Here is a 21047-nt window from a genome sequence, read left to right as displayed (position 1 = left end):
TACAAATGTGGTCAAATGATGCAAAAAATACACTGCTTTATAGCATATGCTACTTTATATGGAAATCCTTGTAAGATAATATATGACAGAAAGAGAGAGAGAATTAATAGCTTTGGCTCATGGGGATAAGGATTTGATGGGTATATAAGGTTATAGAGGTGTGCATGTGTGTTTGTAGGCTATATGTGTGTGTGACTGACATTAACAAAGCAGACAGGAATATTAATGAAGGACGTCATAGACATGGGGGGGCAGTTGTGTTCCACATGACTGCACACCTATTTGTCTCTAATGAGTGGTCACAGACAGGGGCTTAGGTATGTCCTCTCTAATTTGATCTCTGAGGAATGCTCATTTATTTTAGGCCAGTCTCCCCTCTGTCTATTGCTTCATTATTATATACCTCTACCAACTGATCGAGAGTCAGTTCTCTACGGTGTCTCTAAGTGCCTGCTGTCCAATGCTCTGGGCTTGAGTTATTATCCAGCATTCCCTGATTACGTTGAATATATTATGATTACAGTATATTATCTCCACCTGAGTGAAACATCCATCGTTGGAATTGACCCGTGTCACATGACTTCCCCGTTAGAGAGCACTACGGTGCCCTCGGAGGGACACTTCATAAATGACAGAATCCACTAAATAAATAGCCAACCTTTTGCATGATGAATGGTTCTATCATAAATGCAATATAGTGTTTCAGACAAATTGTCCATGGTAAATCTAAATGAGTTGATGTCCCAGAGGAGCTCCATTTATGACTGTCTTATGGCGAGCTGTTAGTAGATAAATTATTTAATTTATATTGGTTTTGTCTTTGAAATGATTAATTCTGAGCCACCGATTTGCTGTAGAGATTCCCTCCCACACAGCCCTCACACAAAGACAGATGCACGCACACAAATACATACACACCCATCCACCCACAGACAACAGATCAAACCTAGTTCAAATCCATGTGCATTTGATGACAGCTTTTGAGTCTGATCAAAGTGCAGTCTAATCGATACACATCAAGATGCCCCGTGGCGGCTGTCAATAACAGGCCTCAAAACCCTACTACTGTAACCTGTCAACAACAGGCCCCAAAACCCTACTGCTGTAGCCTGTCAATAACAGGCCCCAAAACCCTACTGCTGTAGCCTGTCAATAACAGGCTCCACAACCCTACTGCTGTGTCAACAACAGGCCCCAAAACCCTACTGCTGTAGCCTGTAAACAACAGGCCCCAAAACCCTGCTGCTGTAACCTGTCAATAACAGGCCCCAAAATCCTACTGCTGTGTCAACAACAGGCCCCAAAACCCTACTGCTGTAGCCTGTGAACAACAGGCCCCAAAACCCTGCTGCTGTAACCTGTCAATAACAGGCCCCAAAACCCTACTGCTGTAGCCTGTCAACAACAGGCCCCAAAACCCTACTGCTGTAGCCTGTCAATAACAGGCCCTAAAACCCTACTACTGTAACCTGTCCGCAACAGGCCCCAAAACCCTACTGCTGTAACCTGTCAACAACAGGCCCCAAAACCCTACTACTGTAACCTGTCAACAACAGGCCCCAAAACCCTACTGCTGTAGCCTGTCAATAACAGGCCCCAAAACCCTACTGCTGTAGCCTGTCAATAACAGGCTCCACAACCCTACTGCTGTGTCAACAACAGGCCCCAAAACCCTACTGCTGTAGCCTGTAAACAACAGGCCCCAAAACCCTACTGCTGTAGCCTGTCAATAACAGGCCCCAAAACCCTACTACTGTAAACTGTCAACAACAGGCCCCAAAACCCTACTGCTGTAGCCTGTCAATAACAGGCCCCAAAACCCTACTACTGTAACCTGTCAACAACAGGCTCCACAACCCTACTGCTGTGTCAACAACAGGCCCCAAAACCCTACTGCTGTAGCCTGTAAACAACAGGCCCCAAAACCCTACTGCTGTAGCCTGTCAACAACAGGCCCCAAAACCCTACTGCTGTAGCCTGTCAATAACAGGCCCCAAAACCCTACTGCTGTAGCCTGTCAATAACAGGCTCCACAACCCTACTGCTGTGTCAACAACAGGCCCCAAAACCCTACTGCTGTAGCTTGTAAACAACAGGCCCCAAAACCCTGCTGCTGTAACCTGTCAATAACAGGCCCCAAAATCCTACTGATGTGTCAACAACAGGCCCCAAAACCCTACTGCTGTAGCCTGTGAACAACAGGCCCCAAAACCCTGCTGCTGTAACCTGTCAATAACAGGCCCCAAAACCCTACTGCTGTGTCAACAACAGGCCCCAAAACCCTACTGCTGTAGCCTGTAAACAACAGGCCCCAAAACCCTACTGCTGTAGCCTGTCAACAACAGGCCCCAAAACCCTACTGCTGTAACCTGTAAACAACAAGCCTCAAAACCCTACTGCTGTAGCCTGTAAACAACAGGCCCCAAAACCCTACTGCTGTAACCTGTCCACAACAGGCCCCAAAACCCTACTGCTGTAACCTGTCAACAACAGGCCCCAAAACCCTACTGCTGTAGCCTGTAAACAACAGGCCCCAAAACCCTACTGCTGTAACCTGTCCACAACAGGCCCCAAAACCCTACTGCTGTAACCTGTCAACAACAGGCCCCAAAACCCTACTGCTGTAACCTGTCCACAACAGGCCCCAAAACCCTACTGCTGTAACCTGTCAACAACAGGCCCCAAAACCCTGATTCTGTAACCTGTCAATAACAGGCCCCAAAACCCCACCGCTCTTGGCAGAGATCCTCACAGATAGTTTACATGAGATTATGATTGTCTGCCACAATGAAAGGAGAAGTAGACTGCGTACTATGGAAGAACTAATCCTGTCTTTCTTTCTTTATCTCTCTCTCTATTCTTCTCTTCTCTCTCTCCCTCCACCTTTCTCTCTTTTCTCCTATTTTCTATTTTCTATTCTCTCTCTCTCATCTCTCTGTCTGTATCTCTCTCTCTCTCTCTCTCTCTCTCTCTCTCTCTCTCTCTCTCTGTAGATTCCTGTGTGTGACTCTACCATGGACCACATCCTCTGTTGCCTGCTGGTCCTGGGAACCACAGTGTTGATGGCCCACGCATGCCCAAAGTACTGTGTGTGCCAGAACCTGTCCGAGTCCCTGGGGACCTTGTGTCCCTCCAAAGGCTTGCTCTTCGTCCCACTGGACATCGACCGGCGCACTGTGGAGCTCCGGCTGGGCGGAAACTACATCCTCCGCATCACCCAGCAGGACTTTGCCAACATGACCGACCTGGTGGACCTGACGCTCAGCCGCAACACCATCAGCTACATCCAGCCCTTCTCCTTCAGCGACCTGGAGACCCTGCGCTCCTTACACCTGGACAACAACCGTCTCATAGAGCTGGGTCCCGATGATCTCCGGGGCCTGGTCAACCTGCAGCACCTCATCCTTAACAACAACCAGCTGGGACGCATCTCGGACCGGGCCTTGGAAGACCTGGCACCCTCCCTAGAGGATCTGGATCTGTCCTACAACAACCTGAGGAGCCTGCCCTGGGACTCAGTCAAGCTGATGGTCTCTCTCCACCAGTTGAGTCTTGACCATAACCTCCTGGACTTCATCCCTGAGGGGACCTTTACTGATCTAGAGAGACTGGCTCGCCTGGATCTCACCTCTAACCGACTGAAAAAGCTGCCCCCAGACCCCATCTTCGCCAGGGCCCAGGATTCAGTGATGATGACCACTCCCTATGCCCCCCAGCTGTCCCTTGGCATCGGGGGGAACCCCCTGCATTGTAACTGTGAGGTGCTGTGGCTGCGGCGGCTGGAGAGGGACGATGATCAGGAGACCTGCGCTTCCCCTTCCAACCTGAAGGGGCGCTACTTCTGGTATGTGAGGGAGGAGGAGTTTGTGTGCGAGCCACCCCTCATCACTCAGCACACCCACAGGATGCTGGTGCTGGAGGGCCAGATGGCCAGCCTGAGGTGCGAGGCCATTGGAGACCCCACCCCCACCATCCACTGGATGGCCCCTAACGACCGTGTCCTTGGCAACTCGTCCCGAACCGTCGTCTACGGCAACGGCACCCTGGAGATTCTCATCACCACCTCCAAGGACTACGGTACCTTCACCTGCATCGCGGCCAACGTGGCCGGGGAGTCCACCGCCTCAGTGGATCTGTCAATCATCCAGCTGCCCCACCTCAGCAACGGCACCGGTCAGGCCTCACAGCCCAAGTCCCGCCTCTCGGACATTACCGGCACAACCAGGATAAGCAAGGGGGTTCCAAAGACCCCCCCGGAGAAAGTGGTCACTGTGTCAGAGGTGACAGCCATTTCAGCCTTGGTTAAGTGGACCGTCAGCAAGGCAGCGCCCAAGGTAAAGATGTACCAGCTCCAGTACAACTGTTCCGACGATGAAGTCCTCATCTACAGGTAACAAACCTTCCTTTTCAGAGAAGTAGGAACACCGATAGCTTTGATCTATGAGGGAACAGAAGATGGAGGAGACGCTCAATACACATGTTGTTTTAAGACTCCAGTCGACTTGTTTTGTTTACCTAAAGATAATGTCTCTCAGCTTTCACAAAAGATGAATGATGAAGATGAATTGTGCCAAACAGTAAATCATGCTGTTTACACTAAACAAAATACACAGTATCAATAACACTGCCATGTGTACAGAACCAGCAGCTTTCATACCCAGTTTTCCATAACAATATAGCCTACAATGGTGTTGTTAATCTTAAGTGATCCATCCATCATCCATTGTTTCTGTCTGTCCGTTGAATTGTTCGACAGCGAAACAACTCACTTCACTTTCTACTGCCTTTTTCATCATCTGATGTTTCGGTCGCTAAGCATCAGCTCCATTATGCTAAGTAGGCCATAAATAAGGGAATTTCATCCCTAAGCTTAATGGATGGATATTCTGTCAATCCACTACAGCAGCTATTTGATGAGGCTGAAAGTGTATTACAGGACGCTGATATATAGTATATTAGCATATCTCCAAACGACTGTGAAACCAGTTAGAAAAGAAATCCAATTATTTCATGCCATTTCAATTAGTTACTCTGTTAAAACCTAGAGAAAGGCAGATCAGTTCAGCCATAGACTTCAAGAGTTGTACTGTAACACTTTAGTGACATATAGGTCTATATCTCATCAGACAGTATTTATTTCTGCTTATCATTACCACTACACTTGTCTATGATTACTTTCTAGTTTATTATATACACTTTTTTTCAAAGGGATTGGAATGAAAATGGTTAACTCTAACTTGTGCTATACCTGCCATGAAAAGAATGATATGTAGTCCTATAGTCAATGTAGAGCTTTGTTATCGCATACAGTATGACTCTCCATTAGAACAACCAGTCCTTTTTCCTCTTCAAAACAAATCTGTAGAAAATCCTAAGCGTTTTCTCTTTTCTCTGACAAATCTGAATCGCCGGGCGATAAAAGACTCAGGGCACGGAGAACAATATAATAGTATATTTATTTACCCTATGGTTAGGGCAAGATAGAATATATACCCAGAATATGTTAAGCATATTATCTTCATCCATCATGATTGTATAAGCAGCAATAGAAGCTAAAGAAAGTGCTATACGTGGACATAGTAATGGAAGTTATGTGTCAGACACGGACTTTCAGTAATATTTCAGTTCAATTGCAATGAGTCCCTCAGAGCAATCCTTTACCATATAATGGTTTGATTGTACCATCCCATGTGATTTAATGCCTATGTTTCTCCTCGGCTTGACAATGTGTTTCAGAAATGATAGCAAGGTCCTGGGTCCACTATATTTGTCTGTTAGCTGGAGTCGCGGAGAGTGGTGGAGGATTCACGCCCCATACCTCTTGCATCACAGAGAAACGTGTTCGTTTTGGTATTTGGTGTTTTATTAGGATTCCCATTGGCTGTTGCGAAAACAGCAGCTACTCTTCCTGGGTCCACACAAAACATGAAACATGCCATAATACAGAACATGAATAGACATGAACAGCTCATGCACAGAACTAAATGAATTTAAAAATGGCACACATAGCCTACATATCAATACATACACTTGCACGTCAAATAGGGGAGAGGCGCTGTGCCGTGAGGTATTGCTTTATCGTAAAAAAAAACAGGTTTGCTATTTATTTGAGCAATATATACTTGTATAGTTCCATGCAATAATTTCTCTATATAATACTGTAAGCTTTCTTGAATTTTTTCAGGATTTGGGGACTGTGAAAAGACCCCTGGTGGTATGTCTGGTGGGGTAAGAGTGTGTGTCAGAGCTATATCTAAGTTGACTATGTAAACAATTGGACATTTTTAACACATTCATGTTTTTTGTAAAAGAGTAAATGATGCAGTCTGTCTCTCCTCAACTCTTAACCAAGAGAGACTGGCATAGTACTTATATTAGCCGTCTGATTACAATTAAGAGGAAGACGTGACGCTCTGTTCTGGGCCAGCTGCAGCTTGACTAGGTATTATTTTCAGCACTTAACCACATGACTGGACAATAATCAAGACAAGACTAAATTAGAGCCTGCAGGACTTTCTTGAGTGTGGTGTCCGAAAAGCAGAGCATCTCTTTATTATGGACAGACCTCTCCTCATCTTTACAACCATTGAATCTATATGTTTTGACCATGACAGTTTATATTCTAAGGTAACACCAAGTAGTTTAGTCTCCTCAACTTGTTCAACAGCCACACCATTTATTACCAGATTCAGCTGAGGTCTAGAGCTGAGAGAGTGATTTGTACCAAAATACAATGCTCTTAGTTTTAGATATGTTCAGGCCCAGTTTATTACTGGCCAACCATTCCAAAACTGACTGCAGCTCCTTGTTAAGGTTTTCAGTGACTTGATTAGCTGTAGTTGCTGACACATTCAGTACCAGTCAAAATGTGAACACACTTACTCATTCCAGGGTTTTTCTTTATTTTTAATATATTGTAGAATGATAATGAAGACATAAAAACGATGAAATAACACATACGGAATCATGTAGTAACCAAAAAAATGTTAAACAAATCAAAATATATTTTGTGTTTGAGATTCTTCAAAGTAGCCATACTTTGCCTAACGCTGCAGAATGATGTGGTAGCCATGCTAGTTAAGTGTGACTTGACTTCTAAATAAATCACCGACAACTTCACCAGCAAAGCACCCCCACACCATCACACCTGTTCCTCCATGCTCCACAATGGTGACCCCGCCCGTGCAAAAAAACACATTTCCATTACACACTTGTACTAGTGTTTGACAGCCAAATATAAGCACCCCGCAAATGATATACCCATTACTCTTTAGACCAAGATGGTGATATTGCCCATCTAGAGCCTTGCTCTGGACCCATTTGATATTTTATCTGTTGAACCTATCCTTAGGCCAAAACATTAATACTTGAGAATGTGGTCTTTAAAATGTGTCTGATTTGGGTATGAGTGAACAGATAACACCTCATGTCATTAATAACGTAATGAAATATTCCGGCATTCCAGGAGGTTTAGAGAGTCTTTTTACAGAAATTAAATGGGATCTGCATTTGCATATTAATGGTGCGTTTCAGGCAGATAGTGATGCCGACATCTTTATGATGAATAGTTTTCTAGCGATCATTAGCTTTGGATTTAACAACCCTTATTGTAATCGATGTGTGTATTGATGTGCTCGTAGGAGGATTATCTTTGAAACGCCAAAGTTATTCAAAAAAGAGAGAACATACTAACCAAACCTTGAGCTTAACAACACAAGTAAACACACTAACCCAACCGCGATCTTAACAACACAACCCAACATACTAACCAAACCTTGATCTTAACACAAGCCAACACACTAATCAACCTTGAGCTTAGCAACAGAAGCCAAGATACTAACCAAACCTTGAGCTTAACACAAGCCAAAACACAACTCAAACCTTGAGCTGATGCTGCAGTTGCACTGTTTGACACTCCCAAAGTTAGCTGTTTTTCTAAAATGCACTCATCCATTATAGTTACCATAGCAGGATGTTTTATGGCAGGATATACACTCAAGTGTCACGCCCTGACCTTAGAGAGCCTTTTTATTTCTCTATTTGTGTTACAAATTCTAACAGTGGTGAGTGGAGGAGTCAAGCGCAGAGAGCAGGTAATTCAGTTCGTGGATATTTTATTCCATAGACTGTGGAGCCACGACATGCAAAACACCAGGGCGCATGAAACAACCCGTCCCAAAATACAACGGACTAAAACTGTCCGGAAAAATACTGAATATACTCATACACCAGATAACAGGAAAACAAGCACGCACAAATACCCAGCGGGCCTAGTGCCCTTAAATAGCCTACAAACAAACACTAACTCAAAACAGGTGTACCCAATTACCCAATAAACAGAAACAAACGGAAAGGGAATCAATGGCAGCTAATAGGCCGGCGACGACGACCGCCGAGCGCCGCCCGAACAGGAAGAGGCACCATCTTCGGCGAGATTCGTGACAATTTGGTTAGGTCGGGGTGTGATTTGGGTGGGCATTCTAGTTTTTCTGTTTCTTTGCTGGCCGGGAATGGTTCCCAATCAGAGTCTATCGTTGTCTCTGATTGGGGATCATACTTAGGCAGCCTGTTTTCTACCTTGTTTTTGCATAGTTGCTGTTTATCCCTGCAGAACTTTACGTTCGGTTGTGTATTTTGTTGGTTTTCCCCGGTGTCATTTAATAAAAGGAAAATGTACCATGCTTCACCTTGGTCTAATTCATCGAACGAATGTAACATCAAAGGTATGGACACAGACACAGGCTAGCATCAAGTTCCATTTAATCTCCCCACTACCGCTATAGTACAATTCAGCAGCATCTCCCAATAAATTCCCTGGCAGGGAGTGCAGAGCCCATTAGGGATTTTTGCTTATATAAGCATAATCACATTTCCCAGCACCCTGACATTTAGGCTGAATCAATGGAGCAAGAGACCCATTTGGCATGACCTTGTCTGTTATCCAGAGAAAGAGGCCGCCTTAAGAAATCATACAGTCCTCCTGGGGGGGGATTAGCCATGAAATACTTTAATGATTGTTGAGTGGGAGAAATGCTATAACCTGAAGCAATGATTTGTTTGTTTGTTTTCAGTTCTTTTTTACTTTCTTGCCAATAAGGAAGTGTGTTGAAACTGTATCTGACAATAGCTTTTAAACTGTTTGGGAGGATGAGGGTAGCTGTGGCTGACTGGTGCCTATCCCCACTACTTTTCCTTCCCAGAAGCAATGTTTAAGGACTCACATCCTCTCTCGCTCTGATTAATGTTATGGCCTCATGCCTTCACTGGAAACGATTTAAAGCAATCTCCAAATTGCCTTTCGATGCCCAAAGGGTGTAGGGAAAACAACTTGTATTCATCTCCTTGTGATAAGCACAGCCAGACGTTTTTTTCCTGAGTTCCACTTTGTCCTGATGTATTTTAATTCAGCTGAATGAAACATTCAACACAGACGGCCTGACATGAATCAGTCACAGGACAGAGCAGTGCCTGGCAAAATACTCACTAAGCACTGGAATTTCCCTCCATCCCATGCCTATACCAAGCAAGCAATTATCACTGTGTAATAGATTACATCCCCTGAGGACCAAAACATTTAATATTAGCAACTTTTGATCAAATAAAATAAAATTCAAATCACATTATTTTGGTTACATGCACATGGTTAGCAGATGTTAATGCGAGTGTAGTGAAGTGCTTGTGCTTCTAGTTTCGACCATGCATTGATATCTAACAAGTAATCTAACAATTTCACAACAACTACCTTATACACACAAGTGTAAAGGAATGAATAAGAATATGTACATATAAATATATGGATGAGCGATGGCGGAACGGCATAGGCAAGATGCAGTAGATGGTATAGAGTACTGTATATACAGTGGGGCAAAAAAGTATTTAGTCAGACACCAATTGTGGAAGTTCTCCCACTTAAAAAGTTGAAAGAGGCCTGTAATTTTCATCATAGGTACACTTCAACTATGACAGACAAAATGAGGGGAAGAAATCCAGAAAATCACATTGTAGGATTTTTAATGAATTTATTTGCAAATGATGGTGGAAAATAAGTATTTGGTCACCTACAAACAGACCTGTAACTTTAAGAGACTCCTCTGCCCTCCACTCGTTACCTGTATTAATGGCACCTGTTTGAACTTGTTATCAGTATAAAAGACACCTGTCCACAACCTCAAACAGTCACACTTTAAACTCCATTATGGCCAAGACCAAGGAGCTGTCAAAGGACACCAGAAACAAAATTGTAGCCCTGCACCAGGCTGAGAAGACTGAATCTGCAATAGGTAAGCAGCTTGGTTTGAAGAAATCAACTGTGGGAGTAATTATTAGGAAATGGAAGACATACAAGACCACTGATAATCTCCCTCGATCTGGGGCTCCACGCAAGATCTCACCCCATAGGGTCAAAATGATCACAAGAATGGTGAGCAAAAATCCCAGAACCACACGGGGGGGCCTAGTGAATGACCTGCAGAGAGCTGGGACCAAAGTAACAAAGCCTACCATCAGCAAGGGCATTAAAGATGAAACGTGGCTGGGTCTTTCAGCATGACAATGATCCCAAACACACCGCCCGGGCAATGGAGGAGTGGCTTCGTAGGAAGCATTTCAAGGTCCTGGAGTGGCCTTGCCAGTCTCCAGATCTCAACCCAATAGAAAATCTTTGGAGGGAGTTGAAAGTCCGTGTTGCCCAGCAACAGCCCCAAAACATCACTGCTCTAGAGGAGATCTGCATGGAGGAATGGGCCAAAATACCAGCAACAGTGTGTGAAAACCTTAACTTACTTACAGAAAACGTTTGACCTCTGTCATTGCCAAAAAATTGTATATAACAAAGTATTGAGATAAACTTTTGTTATTGACCAAATACTTATTTTCCACCATAATTTGCAAATAAATTCATTAAAAATCCTACAATGTGATTTTCTGGATTTCTTTTCTCATTTTGTCTGTCATAGTTCAATTGTACCTTTGATTAAAATTACAGGCCTCTCTCATCTTTTTAAGTGGGAGAACTTGCACAATTGGTGTTTGACTAAATACTGTTTTGCCCCACTGTACATGTGAGATGAGTAATGTAGGGTATGTAAACATTATACGTATAAAGTGGCATTGTTTAAAGTGACTTGTGATACATTTATTGCATCCAATTTTTAATTATTAAAGAGGCTATAGATTTGAGTCAGTATGTTGGCAGCAGCCACTCAATGTTAGTGATGGCTGTTTAACAGTCTGATGGCCTTGAGATAGAAGCTGTTTCAGCGTCTCAGTCCCAGCTTTGATGCACCTGTACTGACCTCGCCTTCTGGATGATAGCGGGGTGAACAGGCAGGGGCTCGGGTCTTTGTTGTCCTTGATGATATTTTTGGCCTTCCTGTGACATCGGGTGGTGTAGGTGTCCTGGAGGGCAGGTAGTTTTCCCCCGGTGATGCGTTGTGCAGACCTCACTACCCTCTGGAGAGCCTTACGGTTGTTGGCGGAGCAGTTGCCATACCAGGTGGTGATACAGCCCTGATACAGCCCCAGGATGCTCTCGATTGTGCATCTGTGAAACTTTGTGAGTGTTTTTGGTGACAAGCCAAATTTCTTCAGCCTCCTGAGGTTGAAGAGGTGCTGTTGCGCCTTCTTCACCCCGCTGTCTGTGTGGGTGGACCATTTCAGTTTGTCTGTGATGTGTACGCCGAGGAAATTAAAGCTTTCACCTTCTCCACTACTGTCCCGTTGATGTGGAAAGGGGGATGCTCCCTCTGCTGTTTCCTTAAGTCCACGATCATCTCATTTGTTTTGTTGACGTTGAGTGTGAGGTTATTTTCCTGACACCACACTCCGATGGCCCTCACCTTCTCCCTGTAGGCCGTCTCATCGTTGTTGGTAATGAAGCCTACCACCTGTAATTTTGTCTTGATGATTGAGTTGGAGGCGTGCATGGCCACGCAGTCATGGATGAACAGGGAGTACAGGAGAGGGCTGAGAACGCACCCTTGTGGGGCCCCAGTGTTGAGGATGAGCGAGGTGAAGGTGTTGTTTCCTACCCTCACCACCTGGGGGCGTCCCATCCAGGAACCAGTTGCACAGGGCGGGGTCGAGACCAGGGGTCTCGAGCTTAATGACGAGTTTGGAAGGTATTATAGTGCTAAATGTTGAGCTGTAGTCGATGAACAGCATTCTTACATAGGTATTCCTCTTGTCCAGATGGGTTAGGGCAGTGCGCAGTGTGATTGCGATTGTGTCGTCTGTGGACCTATTGGGGTGGTAAGCAAATTGGAGTGGGTCTAGGGTGTCAGGTAGGGTGGAGGTGATATGATCCTTGACCAGTCTCTCAAAGCACTTCATGATGACGGAAGTGAGTGCTACAGGGCGATAGTCGTTTAGCTCAGTTTCCTTAGCTTTCTTGGGAACAGGAACCATGGTGGCCCTCTTGAAGCATGTGGGAACAGCAGTCTGGGATAGGGATTGATTGAATATGTACGAAAACACACCAGCCAGCTGGTCTGCGCATGCTCTGAGGACGCGGCTAGGGATGCCGTCTGGGCCGGCAGCCTTGCAAGGGTTAACACGTTTAAATGTTTTACTCACATTGGCTGCAGTGAAGAGCCCACAGGTTTTTGGTAGAGGGCGAGTCAGTGGCACTGTATTGTCTTCAAAGCGAGCAAAGAAGCTGTTTAGTTTATCTGGGAGAAAGACATTGTGGACCGCGACAGGGCTGGTTTTCTTTTTATAGTCCTTGATTGACTGTAGACCATGCCACATACCTCTCGTGTCTGAGCCTTTGAATTGCGACTCTACTTTGTCTCTGTACTGACGCTTAGCTTGTTTGATTGCCTTGTGGAGGGAATAGATACACTGTTGTATTCAGTCATGTTTTCGGTCGCCTTTCCTGATTAAAAACAGTGGATCACGTTTTCAGTTTTGCGCGAATGCTGCCATCAATCTACGGTTTCTAGTTGGGGAAGGTTTTAATAGTCGCTGTTGGTACAACATCACCGATGCACTTGCTAATAAATTCGCTCACCGAATCAGCGTTAACATCAATGTTGTTGTTCGACGCTATCTGGAACATGGGGCGGCAGGGTAACCTAGTGGTTAGAGCATTTGACTAGTAACCATAAGGTTGCAAGTTCAAACCCCCGAGCTGATATGGTACAAATCTGTCATTCTGCCCCTGAAAGAGGCAGGCAGTTAACAGGCAGTTAACCCACTGTTCCTAGGCTGTCATTAAAAATAAGAATTTGTTCTTAACTGACTTGCCTAGTTAAATTAAGATAAAATAAAAATATCCCAGTCCACGTGCTTGCAGCATCCTTGAAGCATGGAATCAGACCAGTGTCAAACAGGCATGGGCATTTCCTGTTTCAGATTATTTTGCATCTTTTGCTCACTCCACACTAATATCTGAGGCTCTAGCTGTATTAGTGTGGAGTGAGTTATCAGTGAGTTATCAGAAAACACAGAACAATGTGAAAAAAAGGTATGGCATCATTTTTTATAGTTATTATCATATGGTTATATATTATCACATGGGTGTTGATGGCCAGCTTATCACATGGGTGTTGATGGCCAGCTTATCACATGGGTGTTTATGGCCAGCATACTACATGGGTGTTTATGGCCAGCTTATCACATGGGTGTTTATGGCCAGCATACTACATGGGTGTTTATGGCCAGCTTATCACATGGGTGTTTATGGCCAGCATACTACATGGGTGTTTATGGCCAGCATACTACATGGGTGTGCATGACCAGCTTATCACATGGGTGTTGATGGCCAGCTTATCACATGGGTGTTTATGGCCAGCATACTACATGGGTGTTTATGGCCAGCTTATCACATGGGTGTTTATGGCCAGCATACTACATGGGTGTTTATGGCCAGCATACTACATGGGTGTGCATGACTATCTTATCACATGGGTGTTGATGGCCAGCTTATCACATGGGTGTTTATGGCCAGCATACTACATGGGTGTTTATGGCCAGCATACTACATTTGTGTGCATGACCAGCTACTGTGACTGAATGATTGATGTTGTCGAACAGCTCCGAGCCAGTTCCCTGGACATAACTCGTCATGTTCTCAGACAGGTTCCTGCCTTATAAGCGGACGAAGAGTCGCCTGAGCAACATAGGTATCTGAGGCTCTCGCTGTTACAGAAGCCTTTCAATCTTTTCCTTTTCCCTCTCTTTCTCTCTTTTTTGACTCTTTTCTTCTGTGTTCTGGTTATTTATTCTTCTCACATCTCCATGGCTCAGACATGGGGTAGAGCGTCTGTTTGCTGCAGCAGGACAGATGGTTTAGAGAGATAAAGCCAATTACAGCTGTCTGTCTGTTAGACTAGAACCTCAACCACAAAGAGACTTAACAATGGACAACTCCTCAGGAATGAGGAAGCCCTGCTTTTCTTTCAGTGGAAATGGCATCATAAAGAACACTCAAGCACAGTTTTGTATTGATATGAAATGCATGGTGTTAAGAAAGATGCATGTTAATAACATTATCCTCCAAATCAATTCAATTGTATCAAATGTAGTAGGTTTTCACAGCTGACTTTCACAGGTTTTCATGGATGTCCAACAATGATTATGCTGACTCAACTCAGTCATCACCATGTTTAACTCTTCCTCTCCGTTTCTATAGGATGATCCCGGCCTCCAGCCAGGCCTTCCTGGTGACCAACCTGGTGTCGGGGACCAAGTACGACTTGTGTGTCCTGGCCGCCTGGGACGACACCGCCACCACCCTGACGGCCACCAACGTGGTGGGCTGTGCCCAGTTCTTTACCCGCGACGACTACACACAGTGCCAGTCTCTCCACAGCCAGTTTCTGGGGGGCACCATGATCCTGGTGGTGGGTGGCATCATCGTGGCGACGCTACTCGTCTTCATCGTTATCCTGATGGTACGCTACAAGGCCACCGACCATGAGGGGGGTGGCATCGGGGGGAGCGGCAAGCTGACCAGCGTAATGGACACCCACTCACAGACCAATGGGGGCCGGCTGGGACAGAACGGCGTGCCCCTTCCCCTGTCCAAACCAAATGCCAAAGTGACCCTCCAGGATGAGGTGGTGGAGTTTAAATGTGGTTCCCTCCAGAGCACCTCGTCCTCATCCTCGTCGGGGGGCTCGGTGGTCGGGGAGGGTTCCTACAGCCCCAACAGCACCCTGGCCATTATGTGGAGGCAGGCTGCCCCCTCTAAGCCCAGGGCAAACCTGGATCACCTGCTGGGGGCCTTCAACTCCCTAGAGCTCCGGGGGGCCCAGGGCAGGGGAGACCTGGGGGAGCCCTCATCCAGCAGTAGCACCCCGGTGGCGGGTGGCAATAGGCCCCACACGGACAGGGAGCCCCTGCTGGGCCGGACAATGGACTCACGGCTGAGCCGGTTGCTCATGCTCACTCATGACTCCAAACCAAAAAGGAGCCAGTCATTTGACATGGGGGACTGTATGGATACAGATCAACAAACAGACCAAGCGATGGCCTCTAGCACCTCCACTGCCACAACGCCGGTGTGCAGTTACCCGCGGCGCATCAGCAACATCTGGACTAAGAGGAGCCTGTCTGTGAACGGCATGCTGCTACAGTGTGACGAGGAAGGGGATATGGGGGGGAGCAAGGGGACCTTCGACAGCCAAGAGTGGGTCATGGAGAGTACTGTCTAGGAGAGATGAGGACTTGCTTTGTGTCTTCTAAAACACTGCCCCAGAGAGATAGCAATATGCCTCAGTTCTGATAGACCTCCAGGCTGGAGGAGAAGTCCATGCCTCCTCCCTCCTTGTCCTGCATGGAATTCATTCATGTTCATCTATTGTGGATGCTCAATTTTTGTGACAGATATGTACAAAGTTCCCCCAAGTGGGTAAGTCGGCTAACGACGCTTGGTGGATGGAGCTGATTCGTGGAGTGAGGTTGTTTTGTGTTTGTATGTGTGTGTTCTCTACATGGGGAGGGGGAATGCACAGTACTGGTCAACTACAAACTACACGTAAGACATGCAATGAAACCTAGGAAATGGGAAGCCTGTTGTTCCTGAGGAGGGCCATGGTTTCTCTGACACAAGGAACGTGAAACAAATCACTGTATTTGTTGACTTGTAAATTGGCATAACACTGAAAGTCCATCTTGTTACTGTTGCAGAGATGTTGGGCCATGCATGGCTCTGGACTAATACTGTTGTAAGTGAATATGAAATATATAATGAATTTAATGTTTTTACATGTTTTATTTTGCTGATCAAACACACATTGTCTAATACTGTTCTTCCCCTCTGTACACGACGGGGCTCTGACTTCAAAATTTGCATTATGAAAAACCTCAATATACTGTCAGGTTCAAAATGATTGGCACCCTTGATAAAGATTAACTAAAAAGACTTCACAAAATAAATAATACAAATACTGAGCTATATTGTATGCAAAAAAAGGACATTATATTATTTTGTACTAATACATTTGCTCAGAGAAAGAGGTGACATCAAAATAGAGCTCTTTGGTTAAGTACACCAGAGGTGGGTTTGGTCTTGAAACATATGCATAAAAGTTCCTCATACCTATGGTAAAATATGATGACGGATCTTTAATGTTTTGGGGCTATTTTGTATCCACTGGTCCTGTGGCCCTTGTTAAGGTCAACGGCATCGTGAACTTTACCAATTACCAGATGATTGTAGCCAAAAACCTGGTTGCCTCTGCCAGGAGACACTTCGACGTAACTGGATCTTCCAGCAAGACAATAACCCCAGCGCACATCAAAATCTACAAAGAAATTGTTTATTGACCACAAAATCAACATTTTGCAATGGCCATCTCAGCCTCCACTTGAACCCCATTGAAAACCTGCGGTTTGAATTGAAGTGGGCATTCTATAAGCACAGACGAAGGATGCCAAGGATCTGGAAAGATTATTTTATGGAGGAACGATCTAGGATCCCTCCCAATGTATTCTCCAATCTCATAAAACATTTGAGAAAAAGACTCTGTGCTGTTATCCTCGCAAGGGGAGGGTGCTGTAGTACTAAAAACAGCAGTGACAATACATTTAACCCCTATCTTTCTTGGATTTGTTGTATTACTTATTAAACAAAAGCCCTTTCCCTGAGTGTAAAATAATATGATTTAAAAAAATGAAATGCAGTTTGTATTATTTATTTTTTGTTCCTCTTTAACAAGGGTGCCAATAATTATGTACCTGACCGTATATCCATCTGCATTTTTTTATATCTGCAGAACCATTTGTTTCTTAACCCATTCTGACTGAATGGTACTGTGTATATATATATATATATACACTTTATATAGGCAATTTAGTTCATCATAAAAAAATGTATATATGAAATTATTTCATGAAACCCCGTATTTGAATATTTTAACTTTGTATACAGAATGTTTATTTGAGGCTTCATTAAATAATGCCATATCTGGTTCCTATCAAGTTGTATTCATGTATAAAGCGAGCAAACAATTCATCCTCAAAATCATGAAATATTTTCTTTTTAAGATAGCAATGTGAAATGGGTAAGGTCTTAAGTGAAAATGTAACTGTTATCGTGATGTCACTTAAAAGGTTCATTAGAGGAGAGTCCTATGATTAGTTTCAGCAAAAGAACATGGCCCCTGTTGGCCTCTAAATCAATTAACCCAGTATAGAGCTAACAACCAGCAGGAGTTTACCCTGTCTTGCACAGAAAGATTAAGCCCTCAGAGAAACTGCAGATCAACATGCTCAATCTTTGAGAGGCAAGCATCAAGTTCCTTGTTTTTGATAGAAAATCTATTTTTTTTGTTCATTAAAATAACATCAAATTGATCTGAAATACAGTGTAGACCTTGTTAGACATTGTTAATGTTGTAACTGACTATTGTAGCTGGAAACGGCAGATTTTTAATGGAATATCTACATATCTGCGTACAGAGGCCCATTATCAGCAACCATCACTCCTGTGTTCCAATGGAATGTTGTGTTAGCTAATCCAAGTTTATCATTTTAAAAGTGATCATTAGAAAACCCTTTTGCAATTACGTTAGCACAGCTGAAAACTGCTATTCTGATTAAAGAAGCAATACAACTGGCCTTTTTTTTTAGACTAGTTGAGTATCTTGAGCATCAGCATTTGTGGGTTTGATTACAGGCTCAAAATGGCCAGAAACAAAAACCTTTCTTCTGAAACTCGTCTCGTTTTTTAGTGATCATTTAGCCTTTTAAAATGGTAAACTTGGATTAGCTAACACATCGTGCCATTGGAACACAGGAGTGATGGTTGCTGATAATGGGCCTCTGTACGCCTATGTAGATATTCCATACAAAATCGTCTGTTTCCAGGTACAATAGTCAGTTACAACATTAACAATGTCTACACTGTATTTCTGATCAATTTGATGTTATTTTAATAGACAAAAAAAATGTGCTTTTCTTTCAATAACAAGGACATTTCTAAGTGGCCCCAAACTTTTGAACGGTAGTGTACTTAGATACACTTACCTGTGTAATGTATCTGGATCTCATCACCTAAAATGTTTGACATTTGAGGGTAAGCAGAAACCTTGCCTCCCTCACCAGTTATTGGCATGAGAAATGGACTGGAAATTCATAGTAAACTGTGTCTAGGAATTATCAAACTTGATTTTCTTTTGTTTGGTAGCATAAATTGACAGGTAGCATAAATGTACAGTGCAAAGTGGCTCTCAACTATGCTGAAGTTGTTGGCTTTTCTGTAACACGTGTACAACTTCCATGTTTACCGAGGACAAACTGATGGGCCCATTAAGAACCTTATACACTATCTGTCTTTCCTCACATTGTGTTGTCTGAATTCTGGATCAACTGCATCTGTACATTGACTCTGTATATTGACTTTTTTATATATATAATTGATGGAGAATGAACAAAAGCTGTACACTAGTGTCTTTATTTTCTTGGTAGGCATACAGAAATAAAGAGGTGCCTCACTGTACATTTGCAGTACAACCATTTATATTTCTCATTTGGAGTTGTAGACAATGTTTCTGTGGTCAAACATATTGTTTTTTGCTACAAAAATATAAAAACATCTAGATAATCTGAGCTTTCGTGTTTTGTCAGACCCTTATAAGATGTGGTAATGTGCAACATTTGTCATGTAATTGTATTGCCTTGTTCAGCATTGATCTTCTATTGTCAGCCTCTGGTAGATCTGGGGTAAACAGTAAGTAGATCTGTATGAAGCAGCTCTGAGGAGATCATGGATTTCTGGGAATTTCAGCATTCCAGAACCAATGTGGATTTCAGCGTTCCGGAATCCCAGAGACTACCTCAGCATCACATGTCAGACCACTAATTGGCCCGACTGACGTCCAATTCGGAGAAAAAAAACTAATGGGTAACCCCACATTAACCTGCCCTGGACTCCTTAAGTCATAGCATAGCCGGACTAGGATAAGGGGAAGTCTCCTAACACCCTGTGTTGACAATCTTATTCACATGCCTCCTAGATATCCACTTAGCTCCTGCATGCATTTTAAAACGTGTTTGTACAAGGGAAGAGTTGGAGGCAAGTAGGGGCATCAATGTGCTTAACCAGGGGAGATCATGTGGTTAGAGGTGGAGTGAGGTGTATAAAGCCCTTTTTAAGCCAAAGTAGAGTGCACACTGGGTCGTATTTGTTAGGCACCAAGATGAAGATTATGGACTGAAACACAGAACTACTACCTGAACTTGTCCAATAAGAAACACTCCTTCTTGCTTTCCATTGCAAATTGTTTTGTTATGGTGTGCCCGGATGAATATGACGCTGACCACTGGGCAAAAACTTTTGAATCAACATAGTTTCCACTTGATTTCAACAACAACAAAAAATGTACGTGTGATGACATTGAATCAACTTGTAAAACTGATTGGATTTGGTGTGTGTGTGTCTGCATGGACCCTATTGGGGACATGCATGTGAGGGATATCTAAGGGGTGTGAGATGCTCTGTGTTGGGTGAAAAGATGTTGATGGTGTCTGATGGGTAGAGCAGAGGAGAGGTAATGGTGCATAGTGCTGGCTCAGTGTGGAGGAGGCACAGCTTGCCTGGCAGGCTGCCCATGGCTCAGACCCTCCCTGCCACATCCATATAGAGGCGATGCAGCAGCCGAGGATAGGATAAGATAGGAGGCTGTCAGTCTCAGTAATTCAATGTGATTCAAAACGTAGCATCATATGATACAAAATGCATCATAGAGGGATGATTTCTGCATTTTGAAAGTTAGATATCTTGAAAAGTTTATTGCTGAAAAGCAAAATATTTTGAGACTATGTCAACAATGGCCTAATGAAACAAATACAAATACCAAGAGTTTTCCTTTAAGGACTCTCGTTGATTGCAATGCCTTAATGCAGTATACACATTTAATGATTTACCCATCATCAATTACCAATCGGTTTTAACTTATTGTAATGACCTCGAAAGATCATAAATGAGAGAATGTCCACAACATTTCTTGATTTTTTTATGAATTGTATGGTTTATTGACCCAGAACGAGCACAGGCTTCTGTCTGGCCGTCACCTATACCAAACTAATACGACCTAACAATATCAGGTATACAATTCACTGTCGGGACCTAAAAAGAGGGATAACAAAGCAACCATGGATATATATCAGACATGTAGTGCCCAGCCCCTTCCCAGGCCGCCCGCTGTTCCACCAACCACAAGGACCCCTGGCACTGACACATTCCAGGCATTCCCTTCATTGAACCCCGCAGAAATCAGAGCTAACTGAATAACGTGCCCTAATAACCACACAACAGAACATCAGAAAGCAGGCATATAGAGTGCGTTTGGAAAGTATTTCAACCCCTTGACTTTTTCCCCAAACAATTATGACACAGCCTTATTCTAAAAATGATTAAATTGTTAGTTTTTTTATCAATCTATACGCAATACCACATGATTGCGTGCTTAGGGTCGTTGTCCTGTTGGAAGGTAAACGTTCGCCCCAGTCTGAGGTCCTGAGTGCACTGGAGCAGGGTTTCATCCAGAATCTCTCTGTTCTTTGCTCCGTTCATATTTCCGTCGATCCTGACTAGTCTCCCA

General features: G+C 43.9%; 1 protein-coding gene across 1 annotated transcript in view; it reads left to right on the top strand.

The window, feature by feature from the left end:
- LOC135557882 (leucine-rich repeat and fibronectin type-III domain-containing protein 2-like) overlaps window positions 1–19047 on the top strand; it is a 184935-nt gene extending 165888 nt beyond the window's left edge. The window contains exons 4-5 of the mRNA XM_064991571.1: window positions 2994–4390; window positions 14633–19047. Of these exons, the coding sequence (XP_064847643.1) occupies window positions 3015–4390; window positions 14633–15656 (2400 nt within the window). The 5' untranslated portion in view covers window positions 2994–3014 and the 3' untranslated portion in view covers window positions 15657–19047. The remainder of the gene's footprint in view (window positions 1–2993; window positions 4391–14632) is intronic.
- The last annotated feature ends 2000 nt before the right edge of the window (window positions 19048–21047 follow it).

The sequence above is a fragment of the Oncorhynchus masou genome, chromosome 16 (assembly GCF_036934945.1).
Source record: "Oncorhynchus masou masou isolate Uvic2021 chromosome 16, UVic_Omas_1.1, whole genome shotgun sequence".
Taxonomy (NCBI): Eukaryota; Metazoa; Chordata; class Actinopteri; order Salmoniformes; family Salmonidae; genus Oncorhynchus; species Oncorhynchus masou.
This window is presented reverse-complemented; position numbering and strand designations above follow the sequence as displayed.